Source organism: Prinia subflava, chromosome 11 (genome assembly GCF_021018805.1).
Source record: "Prinia subflava isolate CZ2003 ecotype Zambia chromosome 11, Cam_Psub_1.2, whole genome shotgun sequence".
In the NCBI taxonomy this organism is placed as follows: Eukaryota; Metazoa; Chordata; class Aves; order Passeriformes; family Cisticolidae; genus Prinia; species Prinia subflava.
The window spans coordinates 4,938,627-4,950,641 of NC_086257.1; the positions used below are offsets into that span (position 1 = coordinate 4,938,627).

The following is a 12,015-nucleotide window of genomic DNA, read 5'->3' on the forward strand; positions in this document are numbered from 1 at the left end:
ATGGCTGGGCTTGATGATTTTGATATCCCGAGGGCTCTGCTTTCAGATATTTCCTGCCGTGATGTGGCTGGAACACAGAGACGTGCTGGAATAGGAACCTCCCCACTCTCCCCCCTCTGCTCATTTCAGGTCACCTTCTATGAAGACAAGAACTTCCTGGGCCGTTACTACGAGTGCGACAGCGACTGCCCCGATTTCCACACCTACCTGAGCCGCTGCAACTCCATCCGTGTGGATGGGGGCACCTGGGTGGCCTACGAGAGGCCCAACTATGCCGGGAACATGTACGTGCTGACCCATGGGGAGTACCCCGACTACCACCACTGGATGGGCCTCAACGACCGCCTGGGCTCCTGCAAGCACATCCAGATCGTAGGTGTCACCCCTTCCCGGGGATGCTGTCCTTTACACCCGTCCTGGAAGGGTTTCACGTGGGGGAACACGGTGCCCACCTTCCTGGGGAATCACAGAGGGGGTGGCTGCAGGGGATTTGCTCCCATGGCCCTGCTTTGGGAGTAGCAAGGTGGTTTGGTGGGGGCAGAAGGTGAATTTCTGCCACTCTGGATTGCAGGGGGAAAAGGCAGATCCCTTTAAATGTGGGTGAGTTTCTGTAGGAACAGCAGTTTAGTTTCATCAGCATGTTCTTTTAGTGATTTCAGTGTCCAAGCAGGTTTTCCTCACCTTTTCCCTACTGTGTAACCAACTGATCCAACAGGCTCAAGGCCTGTAAGAGTGGAATGTAGATTTTGCAGGAACATTTGGAATGAGGGGCAGTTTCCTCTCTAGCAAGCCAGAACTCCCTTCTGATCCAGGGAGCTGAATCTGTGTCACCAAACCCCTCTGGGCCTGTAGAAACCAAGGCCAGCAGCAGCCCTGGAGTGCCCAGAAGTGGGAGGGATGCCTGGAGCTCTCCTTGGCCGTGTTTGGAGCAGCCTGGTGCCTCCTGCTATTAGGAGAGCACAGGGGGTGTGCTCATCCCCTCCCAACTGATGATGGGGAGACAGGAACACAGGGAATGATCCTTTTGGGAAGCCTATGAGCATGAACATCCTTTAAAACTGGGATTGTGGATGAAGTGTGGATTGGTGCTGCTGCTGCTGAGGTTTTGCCAGTAGTGGAGCATAATTGGTGATCCACGGGTTGCTGGCTTGGAGCATGGCCATGAATTCCCATTGCATGGAGCAGATCTCACAACTGAGGATGGGTTTTGCTTTTCTGCCTGGGAAAACACAGGCAGAACGCTCCTCTGAGCCTATTCTGGCTCTGAGCTGGGTCTAAATCCCTCTTCATGGGGCAGGAAGGGTTTCCATCCCGTTCAGAGCACTGATCAGGCCTAAGACGTGGAGCCAAAACACGTGCGAGCTGTAAGGGAAGAACAGCTTCCTCCACCAGGATGAAAGGTGGGAGCCTTATCCTGCATACCCACCTGGTACCTGGCTTTGCCTCCTGCCCTGGGGAGACCCCGAGACCCCACAGAGCTCAGCTGGGGCTGGCAGGGAGGGAGGGGGAAGAGGTGTCCAGGCAGCTGCGGATCAGACGCTGCCGCGGCGCCTCCGGGCGAGGAGCGCTTCCAACCCCGGTGGGAACCGGCGCTGCCTCCGCAGCCCCGCCGGGTCAGCAGCTCATTAAACCCCTCTCGGCCCGGGGGAGAGGGCACTGGAGAGGGTCAGGCTCTCTGATGCTCACGTGGAGCACTGAGGGGTTCAAGGCCGCCCGGGATAGCCAGACCGGCACTGCTGCCTCAGCCTCATCCCTGGAGCTGCTCTGCGCGGGATCTGCTGTTAAAATTCCCCCCGGCTGCTTCTCCCTGTGCTTTTGGAGGCTGACGTGAGATTTCAGCCCCGTGCTGGTGTGCTGGGGGTGGTTGGTACCTGATTCGAGTCTGGCTGAGCCCAAACTCTGCCCCCGTGTCAGAACTGGGACACGGCAATGCCTCCATGCGATGCTCTGGTTGCCCGTGAAGTCACCCAGAGGAGCTGTGGCTGCCCGACCCCTAGAGGTGTCGAGGCCAGGTTGGACGGGGCTTGGAGGAACCTGGGATATTGGGAGGTGTCCCTGGCCACGGCAGGGAGGTAAAACTGGATGATCTTTGAATCCCTTCCAACACAAACCATTCCACGACTCTATGATTTTCTCTCCTTTTTTTTCTCTTTAGCCAAGTGGAGGCCGAGGCCACATCCAGATCTTTGAGAAGGGAGATTTTGGCGGGCAGATGTTCGAAGCCACCGAAGACTGCCCCTCCATCATGGATGAGTGGCACATGCGGGAGGTGCACGCCTGCAGGGTGCTGGAGGGCGTCTGGGTGTTCTACGAGCACCCCAACTACCGGGGCCGGCAGTACGTGCTGACCAAGGGGGAGTACCGCAAGCCCGTGGAGTGGGGCGCGGCCAGCCCCGCCGTCCAGTCCTTCCGCAGCATCTCCGAGTGAGCCAGCCCCGGGAACGGGCTGCCACACCCCCCCAATAAAGCAACTGAGTCGCTCAGCTCCGCCTTGTCCTGCTTATTGCCGGGGTTTGCGTGCGACCTGTCCTGCCTCGGGGGGGCTGGGGTGGAGCGGAGCCTTCTCTGAGCAAAACATCCCCCGCCAGCCCCAGCTGCCTCAGTGTCACCCCCTTCCCCATCCCCTGCCCTCTGTCCCACTGCTCCTTTAGGAAAAAGCCATCCCAAAAAGGGCTGGGGACCCTCCTAGCCCAGTGTGTAGGTACGGGATGTCCCCTGGAGGTGGGAGCCAAGGGATTTCGCTGCTTAACCTGGGGCTGGGCACCGCATGGAGCCGGGGAGCTCAGGAGGGCTGGATGTGGGATAGAGGCAGTGAGTGCCTCTGGGAGCTGCCCTGGCGTGGGAGGTGGCTGCTGAGTGATCCTGAAGGGCAGCAAGAGCTCCCTGGACACCTGAGATGTGCAAAGAGCAGAGCGGGCTCCCAGTTAGCCCAGTCTGCCACCAGGAACATCCCATTTTGCCCAGTGGCTGCCAGAGGAGAGGCAGGTCCCAGGGACAGCCTACCGGACAGAAATTACTGATGGCCGGGCACTCTTCCCCTGGAAGCCCCGGGGACCTACAGCCTGTTAGCACACGGAGCCGAGGGGCTTTGCCACAGGGCAGGGAGGTGGGAGCAGAGCCCCCCCAGCCACGCTCTGCAGTCCCTTCCCCTTGATGCATGAGGTTATTACAGAGCAGGGAGCCAGGATATGCTTGTCAAGCCACGGGGCTGCCGCCTCCCGGGAAAGCTGCTGCCGGTGGGGAACGGGAAGGAGCTGCCAAGAGGGGCAGCTCCAGCCCCCTGAACTTCCCCCAGCACAAAGGCGAGCTGAAGAGTCGCCTTCCCCTCCTTCCTCTTCCTCCTCTCCCTGCTGTCACCCCTCTGCCTTAGCGCCCTGCCCCATTCCAGCCTTTCCCTGCAAACGGTGATGCATCTTCACCCACTTCCAGCCCTCCCCCACTCCTCTCCATCACGGATCAGCAGGATCCAGATGGTCCAGCAGCACAGTTGGGCTTCACTATATTTTTCTCCACAATATTTCTGCAGGACCAACCAGCCCTCAGTTCCAGCTCCCCTTTTCCCCCTGGCTCTCTGAGGGCAGCAGCTTGAGCACAACCTGGCTCCTGGTTTTTTTGTGACAGTGAGCTTGTTGCTGTTCCTGCTGTGGATGGAAAATCTCCTGTAGGTAGGCGAGCTCCACCCAGTGCATTCCCAGCCATCTCCCACCCTGATTTTGGGGAATTTCCCCTGTCCCCATCCCCCATGCCCTGCATTTGGTGGGTTTGTGATGCTCCAGCTCTGTGGCTGCTGGTGTGCATCCACCCCAGACCTGGATCTGGTTTGCCCTTAAGGTAATGTTTTCCCATGTCCTTCCCTTTCACCACTGACCTCCCACTTTTAAACCCCAGTTATCCCAAGTCTTCCCCCCTTCTACTTGTCCTCCAGGCTCTTGCCCTTGGGCGAATGTTGTGTCCTCAACATTCGCAACTGATACAAAATAACAATAACCTGCTACTTGGGGTTTTTTTATCATAAGTTGTTATTTTATTGTTATTCCAGATGACTTTTCCCGTTCTCCCCTTGCCATGGCAGCACACAGAGCAGGGTACCCGTGGAGATGAGCGGGGAGCGCAGCAATCCAAGCCCAGCCGTGCTGATGCCGGTTTTTCCTTGACAGCTAATTTCCATTTCCCAGTATCAGGGGGTCTGCTCCAGTAATTGGCATGCAGATTGTGTCCGGTGGGCCTGTTAGACACGAGCAAAAGCTCTGCTGCTTGGAATAAGCCAACCCCAGGCTGATGGATGGGGTGTAAGGAGGTCATGGGGAGAGAGAATATCCAGATGCCCGCATGCACACACCTAGAAAATTTCCCATTCCGTGCCCTCCCCCCCCCATCCCTACTTTCTTTATCCAGCAAACTCTAATCTATCATATTTCATTGAGACAAATCCTGCTCCATTTCTCTCTCTTTCCCTTTTTCCCTCTAAGGGAAATGTGATGGAACCTGCTCCTGGATTTAATGAGAGGATGGTGCTGCATAGCAGGAATTAAAGCGGTGGCATGCTTCATTAGCAGCTGGGGATCACATGGAGCAGGCCCAGATGTTAATTACACTTTGGGAATTAATTGGTATAAGGCATTCCTCTCCTCCATCATCCGTAATCTGGTGGGTGTGTGAGGACTTCTGGAAGCAGAGACCTCCAGGCAGGTGTCTGTCTGTCTGTCCCCCCTCCTCAGCCTGCCCGTCACCGGCCGTGACCGAGGGGCACTGACTGGTTTGAAAATTTTGAAGTCACCTTCATTTCCATCCCTGTGGTGCCCAAGGACCTGCTGCAATTTTTCTCCCTCTTTTCCTTCCTGTGACACTCTCCTCCAAATTTTTTCTCCTTCTGCTGGAGAAAGCAGGTCTGGATGGGATGGGGCAATGGTGGGAGATGTCACTGTGCTGAAGGAGGAAAGAACATCCCCCGTGGATGCTCTTTGACCTGTCCTACCTGGCCCATCCCTTCCCTCCAGCTCTGGAGGTAGACAGGAGAGCCTCAATCTGCCCCCACAGCACTTCTGCTGCTTAAATTTCCCCAGTTCTCCAAGGCCAGTGATCTCCAGTTTCTTCCCTTTTCCACCTTGGGTTCAGCCTGATGAAATGCAAAATCTGCTGAAAAGCTCAGAGGGGGGTGCTATTTTGCTGGAGGACAGAAATTATACGCTTGGAAATGCAGAATATTCCTCTGAATGCTGCCAGTTTGTTCCTTTCCTGAGCTGGCTGGTGGTGGCCCAGTGTGGGGCATGGATGTCACTGTGATGGAGCAGCACATCCATGGGATCTGGCCTGGGATTTGCTGCACAGCCCCAGTGGGACACTCAAACTCAGCTCTGCCCCTCACAAATTGCTCCCAGGCTCTGATGGTGGGACACAGCCACCACAGCCAGCCCAGGCTCCCATTTTCCCTCCTCTTCCCAAGGTCCTCAGGGCTTTGTGGGTCTTCTCTTGGCATTGCTGATGCTCCTTGGTCTCAAGGTATCAGCACCTTGAAGCATCTTTGTTCTGCCAGCAAAGATCACCCCTGAATAAGAGCCACTGTCCCTTCCCTCCCATCCCTGGGAGGGCTCCAGAAGTGTGGATGTGGCACTTAGGGACAGAGATGTGGCAAACCAGAGCAAATCAAGGCCACTTTGGTAGGAGTTAAAGAAAGACAATGCTTTCAAAACTCCAAAATTAATTGTTTTGGGGTTGGACAGAGAAAGAAGAGATGTTTAATAATTTTGTTAAAACTTTCTTGATTTTCGGTCTTGATTTTTGCTTTAGGGGTTGGCTTAGCAGTGTTGGGGGAACAACTGGTGATTTTAGGGGACTTTTCCAGCCTAAACAATTCTATAATTCTGTGATTCCACAACTCCATGATTTGAAGGTCTATGATTCTGTGTTTCATGATTCTGTGTCTTAGGGCAGCACTTTGCCATCTTGATCCTGCCACTTCAGATCCTGCATTTCCCACCATCTCCTCACTGAACCCCAAGTCCCTGAATCAGGGATTCAGCCTCCACCTCAAGCCCTGCCTGGGCAGTCTGAAGACCCTCCCCAGTGACTGCAGCCCCCTCTTTGGTTTTGCCAAAGCCACTTTCCAGGTGTTGTTTTTTCCCCTGTTTTATATATGACCCGCCCTGTGACTTCCCTGTTGGCTTTGGCTGAGCTGTGGTTTCAGGATGCTCCTTCCATCCTGCCCTGAGCATGTGGGGAAAGTCTGGCCCAAATCTGGATGGGGAGAGATGGAGCTGCTTTGTCTCTCACCCACAGATGTTCTGGAGAGTCCATCAGTGTCTGGCCACTGTCACACGTGTCCTGTCACCCAGAGGTGCCAGGCTGGCCGTGCTTGGGCTGCGGGAAGGAGCTGCCTCTCCAGGATGTGTGTCCGGGCTTGAGGGATGCTGGCACCTCAAATGGGGCTCTAAGGCTCCCTAGAACTGCAGAGGGAAAGGAGAGGAGGGGGCAGAGGAGGAGAGAAAGAGGCAGAGGGCACCTCCCAGGGCGCCATCCTTCTCTTTGCCAGAGCCCAGCAGAGGGCAATAGAAGCAAATGGAAGAGACGAGACCTTGTGAGGGATGTGCGACACGAGCAGGTTCCGAGGCAGAGCGCCCTGGAGGATGTGCAGGAGGATGTGCAGGAGGATGTGCAGGAGGATGTGCAGGAGGATGTGCAGGCAGGGCGGGGAGCGGTGCGCCCGGGGCGCTGTGCAGGGAGCGGGGCCGGGGGACGGGCTGAAGGAGGTCAGAGCAAAACAGAGCAATTCAAGGTTATTTTGGTAGGAGGTAAAGCAAACCGATGGTTTCCTAATTCCTAAATTCATCACTTTGGGGTTGGATGGAGAAGGAAATGGAATTATTTAACCCCTTATTTTAAATCTTCTGGATTTTAGGCCAGTTTTTATGAAAAACGCTGCATGGCTGATGATATCCAGTAGATAATGATGTGAGGAAAGGCTCTGAGAATTCCCAGCCCCGATTACATTCCACCTGGGTAATTGTGCGACTGAGCCCAGCTCAGTTTCTGGATCCCTTGGAAATCAAATCAAATCAAATTCCACACGTACCTGGAGCCTTCTTTCGGTTCTGCCTGAGCCCTGGCAGGAGGGATGTGCTGGGCTGGGGCCGGCACTGCCCGCGGGCTCCTTTCCTCCCTGCAGAGGGAAAACCACGGCAGGCTGTGGGGGAAGCAGCAGGGAAGAGTCGGGAGCAGCATCCCCTTTCCACCTTCCTGCTGCTGGAGCGGCTGGGACAGAGCTCGGGCAGGAGCCTCCTCTCCTGCTCTGTTACTGCTCCCTGACGCTCCTGCCTGGCTGGGCAGATATTCCCAGCTGGATTTCCCACACACCCAGGTCATTGCCCTATGGTTTTTAAGCTTTTTTTGTTTGTTTGTTTCCCCAAACTCTTTAGAGTCAGACGGGAACGTTTAACGAGGGAAGTGTTCCGTGGCAGGAGTGTGATCCTCCAGCTGCATCTGCACAGACACAGCCGGGAAGGCTGTCCTGGCAGATTCCCGCTTGAGACCTTGTCTTTTTTTGGTGGGGGGGGGGAAAACAACAATTATCTCAAAAGGAAGGGCCAAATCGCTGTGCCTGGGAGCTGCAGGTGGCCGGGAACAGGCAGGATCCTGCCTGGACCAGGACCGGGCACCCCAGGAAGGAGCTGGCGGGAGATTATTTGGGCACAGCCCCACCACGGTGCTGCTGCTGCGACCTTAGGAAAAAAGGATGCTTGCTTGGGAGTCTGGAGCAGGCTTTTTGTTATCTGCTGCTGCCTGGAGAGAGCAGCGCTGGGCTCTGGTCTCAAAGCAGGAGAAGGAAGGGTCGTCCCCACCTTCCTGTGCGGAGCCCCCCACCCGCCTCGTCCAGCCCGTCCTTGGCGAGACGAGCGCGGCGCGATCTGCCCATCTCAGCGTTATCTCCCCATCTGCCTGCTCTCCTGCCACGCTTCCAGATGCTCCTTATCTCCCCTCACCTTCCCGGAGAGCGGTGTGCTGGGGGCAGGGCCGGCTGCCCGCACTCCCCACCTGTGATCTCCCCGGCTCTTATCAGGCTCCGGGAGTCCTGATCGAGCCCCTGGCTCAAAGTCAAACGGATTTGCCGGCGGGGCGAGCGCGCCCAAGGTCGGGGAGGCTGCGGGGACCCCGCTCTCCCCTGCGCCCCGCTGGAGCCCATTCCCCAGGTAGCGCCTCTCCCCATTTCTTCTCCAACATTATCAATTACATTTGGATTATTACTCCTCATTGAAGCCCAAGTGAGCCGCAGACAGCTATTTCCTAATGGGGAAACGTTACAGGCAACTTATTAACGAACAATGCGTCATTAAGGGGGGAGAGCTTCAAAGGCTCCTAAACGCATTTCAAAGGACACAATGCGGAGCGGATCCTGCCGCCGCATATCTGGGGGACATGGGCAAAATTTGTGACGAGGAATAGACCGGGCCCAATGTAATTAACTAATTCTCGATCAAAGGTGTTTTAGAACTGAATGGTCAGGGAATTCAATTATGGGTTTCCTAATGAACCACTCTGTGCCAAGGCAGGGGGGTGTTTTCTTCTGGAAAAGCAGGGCTGAAGATCAGGGCTAGGAATTCTAGGGAGCTTTGGGAGAGAAGTACCAGAGAGCTCCTCCCTCGTGGATTTGGTGCAGGGGGACAGAGATCATCGAATAATGGACTCCCAGAATGGTTTGGGTTGGAAGGGACCTTAAAGCTCATCTCATTCCACGGGCACGGCACCTTCCACCAGGCCAGGTTGTCGCAAGCTCCATCTGCCACCATCCAGGCTCTTGTCTGTCCTGGACATGTCCCTGTGGTGGGACATGTTCCCCCTCCCTCTGAGTTTGGGCAGATCCATGGCTCTTTGGAGCCAGAGCTCCTGGAGGGGGCTGTGGGATGCAGCAGGATGGCAGTGCCAGGGCTGGCATCTCCAGATCCCCTCCCTGGAAAACCTGGGTAAGGGAGATTTCCTCGTCTGCTGCCTGAATCCAGCCTCTGGCAAAAATAGCATGGTTTTCTGCTCATGAAAGGAGCATCTTCTAGTCCTCCACTAGTTTTCTCTTATTATAGAAAGTTGATTTGCTCACTTTACAAAGGGAAATGTATTATGAATTTTCCCTTCATTCTCCTCCTTTTTTTTTGCCCCGTTTAACAACCGATTTGTGTGTTGCATGAAAGTTACACAGTTCTTTAGATGCGTTTGCTATTTTATTTTCTTTCATTCAAAAATATGTCAGTAATCTTTTTGTTAACATGAAAGATAAAGGATTAGTAATGCAAGATGCAGTTTTCTTGTAACCTTCTTGAAAGCAGACTATAGTTTCTTATCTGGCTCTAACATTCATTTTCCTGAAATGAAAAAAAAAAAAAAAAAGAAGAAAAAAGACTTCTTAAAATGAAATAAACTATATTCGATTCAGAGGAGCAGCACCAGCAAAGGAATTTATTGCAGCCAGCAGAATGGAGCAGCTGCACTGATGTCGTTGTGCCGCAGCTCTGGGGACCTTCCCGAGGAACAGCACACGGATCATCGGGAGCCTGGGAAACGCTGCAGAGAAGAGAAACCACTCTACAATCATGGGATGATGGGAAGGTTAGCTTGGAAAAGGCCAGTAAGATCACTGAGTCCAGCTGCTCCCCCAGCACTGCCCAGGCCACCTTTACCCATGTCCCCAGCTGCCACATCCACACGGTTTTTAAATCCCTCCAGGGATGGGGGCTCCTCCACTGCCCTGGGCAGCTGTGCCAGGGCTGGACAACCCTTCCCAAGAGGAAACTTTCCCAGTATCCATCCTGAACCTCCCCTGATTCAAACTGAAACTATTTCTTCTCTTCCTATCAAGAGCAAACCTTGTGTTGACATCATCACATCTCCCAAGATGTGCCTGCCCTATAGACTTTGGCAGCCACCACTTTTATCTTGGGGACATCCCAAGATGTCCCAAGCTGGAGATGGGCCACCATTTCCTGGGCATGATGCTCACTGCAGATGCACAGAGAAGCTGCCAGAGAAGCTGTGGCTGCCCCATCTCTGGAAGTGTCCAAGGCCAGGTTGGAAGGGGTTTGGAGGGACCTGGGATAGTGGGAGGTGTCCCTGCCCATGGCAGGGAGGTAGAACTGGATGAGCTTTAAATCCCTTCCAACCCAAACCATTCTGTGACTGTGATTCCACAATCTTCCACTCCTGGGTCATGAGCAAACAGGGATTTTCAGGACCTCCAGCTCCTGGGAATTTATTTGAGCAGCGTTGGGTCTCCAGGAGGTCCCACCTTGCATCACCCTGCCACCAGCCTGACAACTCCTCAGGGGTTAAATCCTTTTAGAAACTGCTGCATTTCGGTGGCAATCAGCTAATGGGTGCTCAGCATCCAAACAAGGTATTTTCCCCCCATCAGGTGGATTTGGTTTTTATTGAGTTGGTCTGATGAGGATCCAGCATTTACAACTTTGTTTATAACCTGGTTTGCAGGGAAGACTTTGTTTTGATCCTGAGAAACTTGATATTTTCTATTGTGGAGGGGAATGATGATTTCTGTCCCACACAATGTGGATTGCAAGGCTTAATAATCAAATAAAATAAAGACAAGCATCATCCTGTGGGCTCAAATCTTTGCCTCCAGCATTTAACGGGGCTCTTGTCCTGCACTAACAGATCCGTGGTTTCATTTGAGGGAAAAGTGTGTTTTCATATCAAAGGAGACCCCCTGCACTGACCCAGCCTTCCCTTCCCCCTCTCTGCCCTGGCACACATGCTATTTTAATATTTCATATATTTCATAAGCTTTTATGCTTCTAAAAGAGAAGTGAATTTGTGGAGAGTTGAGCTCTCCAGAGCTGTACTTCAGAGCTGGGAAGTAATTCAGGGTGAAGCCTGTATTAATCTCAGGTGAGAGAGATATTTAAATTCAGGCTACCAGTGTGAATATAAAATGGGGATCTCTTTACAAAAATTTCAAATTGTAATATGCAAAGCTTAAAGAAAAGAAACCCCAAGGGAACAGCTTTCTTCTAGAACATTTTGTTCCAACCATCATCTCTTTACCTTTATTTTTTTATTTAAAAAACCCTCCCTTTACCATTTTGTATTTTTAAATTAAATCTTTCAGTTTTTAAAATGAAATTCTTTATTGCTGGGAGATGGTGATGGAGAAGGGGGAGCAGGATGTAAGTGCCTGGCTATGAAAAATGGTGCGTTCACCCAAATTTTAGCTGTCACAGAAGGAATAGTGACCAGTGGGAAAATAAACCCCTGTTTGGTTGGTCCGAGGAATGTGGGGCCACCTCCCCACTTGGGGGATGCTGCCTGAATTCTATTTTTGGAGAGAAATCTCTGCTTGGAGGGAGGAGAGAGGCAGCACCACCACATCCTTGCATCCTCCTCTGCCAATGCTGGCGAGCACTGGGATGAGCTGGTCCATCCCATCAGGCTTGTCCTTCTCCACAGATCAACTTCAGAATGGATCTATGATCCTGGCCACATTCTCTGAGTGTGTTTTGGTAGGATGGGGATCACCTGCAGGGTCTGTGCTGGGTGTAATGAGCCAGAATATCCCAAATCCCACAGTACCATTCCTGGGAGAGCCCATATTTGCATCCATGGCAAACACCCCCGGCTGCAGCCAGCTCCCAGGTCAGGAGAACTGGTGACAGATGACATGCTATTATCAGCTCTGTCAATTAATTAAATTATACATTATGCTTATGAGGGTGATATACTGAGCCACTCTAGATTAAGTGTCGCAATTAAGTCTTTAATTTCTATTTAATAAGTAAGTTATTATATGTTAATAAAAGATCAATTAGTTGCTAACAGAGCATTGATCCAGGTACAATGAGTGTGTCAGGGAAACATCAGGGCTGACACAAAAGGGGCTGGGGGATTTTGAGCACGACATGTGTACAATTAGGATTTTAATAAAGACAAGCTGGAGTGGGGAGGAGGCATCCAGGTGAGCTTGAGATATTGCTCCATACATGAAACCTGGCTCTTCCCAGGCTGGCAGGGCTGGGACAGCCA

General features: G+C 53.1%; 1 protein-coding gene across 1 annotated transcript; it reads left to right on the forward strand.

Moving 5' to 3' along the window:
- CRYGS (crystallin gamma S) lies at window positions 1-2,603 on the forward strand. The gene is made up of 2 exons (XM_063408710.1): window positions 1-372; window positions 2,156-2,603. The coding sequence occupies exons 1-2, from the start codon at window positions 1-3 to the stop codon at window positions 2,426-2,428; spliced, it is 645 nt and encodes a 214-aa protein (XP_063264780.1). The 3' UTR covers window positions 2,429-2,603.
- The last annotated feature ends 9,412 nt before the right edge of the window (window positions 2,604-12,015 follow it).